This window comes from Monoraphidium neglectum, assembly GCF_000611645.1.
Source record: "Monoraphidium neglectum strain SAG 48.87 unplaced genomic scaffold scaffold01639, whole genome shotgun sequence".
Classification (NCBI taxonomy): Eukaryota; Viridiplantae; Chlorophyta; class Chlorophyceae; order Sphaeropleales; family Selenastraceae; genus Monoraphidium; species Monoraphidium neglectum.
In genome coordinates, this window is record NW_014011989.1 from 8,974 (window position 1) to 9,972 (window position 999).

General features: G+C 61.4%; 1 protein-coding gene across 1 annotated transcript; it reads right to left on the minus strand.

Annotated features, from left to right (window-relative positions):
* Positions 1–350: 350 nt before the first annotated feature.
* On the minus strand, positions 351–779 carry MNEG_8559 (hypothetical protein; the record flags this gene model as incomplete). The annotated part of the gene is made up of 1 exon (XM_014042969.1): positions 351–779. One exon carries the CDS (start codon positions 777–779, stop codon positions 351–353), a length of 429 nt encoding a protein of 142 aa, XP_013898423.1.
* Between the last annotated feature and the right edge of the window lie 220 nt (positions 780–999).

A 999-nucleotide genomic window follows, 5' to 3' on the forward strand; every position in this document is an offset into this window, starting at 1 on the left:
TTGCAAGGCTGCGAAATGGACACCAAGTTTGGGCTCCTGGTCGCGCAATGCCAATTGCAAGAGCCTGATCGATCCACAACCAGGCTTCGAAGCTGTTTACTTGTGTTTGTATGTGTGCGTCGCATCCACCAATGCATCGTGCAGCATGCATGCACCTTCCTGCAGGTGGCCATACTAAGGATGAGTTTGCCTGTGGCCAGGACCTTGGTCCGCAGCGCACGGACAGCACGCATCAATTCCTGCCATGTGACCATACGGTCAGCAAACAACAGGGCGCTGGGCAGGTTCAGTGTGCAGCCAGCAGCAGGCACGCAGTGTTTCAAGGGCATGGATATTCCCACTATGTACAACTACCCGATAAGCCCGCCCGCAATGGGGATGCTCTGCACAGCGCCAACAACAGGGCCAGTTGGCAGCGACAGGGTGGGCAGGCTTTTCGGGCCATCAAGGTCGGGAATGGTGGGCAGGAAGGGCAGTATGGAGGGCGCGATCAGGTTGGGAATGGTGGGCACGGAGAGTTCGCGGGGAATGGCGAGCAGGCCGCTGACGGCGCCAGTCGCGCTGCCCAGGACAGGCAGGTTGGTGACGGCGCCAGTCGCGCCGCCCAGGAAAGGCAGGTTGCCGCTCGGGAGGATGCCGCCCGCGAGCAGGCCGCTGACCGCGCCAGTCACGGCGCCCACGGCAGGCGAGACGGCCTTGAGGTCACGGGCCGCGAGGGCGGGAGTGACCAGGACAAACACGGCCACGGCAGCCACCGCCATGACAAGCGCACGAGCCATTGCAGATTATCACAATTCTGGGTGCCCTCCGGGGTTGGGAGAGAGAAATGAGGACGAGGGGAATGGGGTCAGAAGTCAGCAGCATGACTCGATCCTTCTGTGGTCCTCCTTGGTGGCGAGCACAAACCACAGGCAGCAAAGCTGCAAAGCACAGCACTCAACGCTGGGATGATTTTCTACAGAGGCACCGGTGAGGCCCCAGCGCGCACCTGCTGTGCAA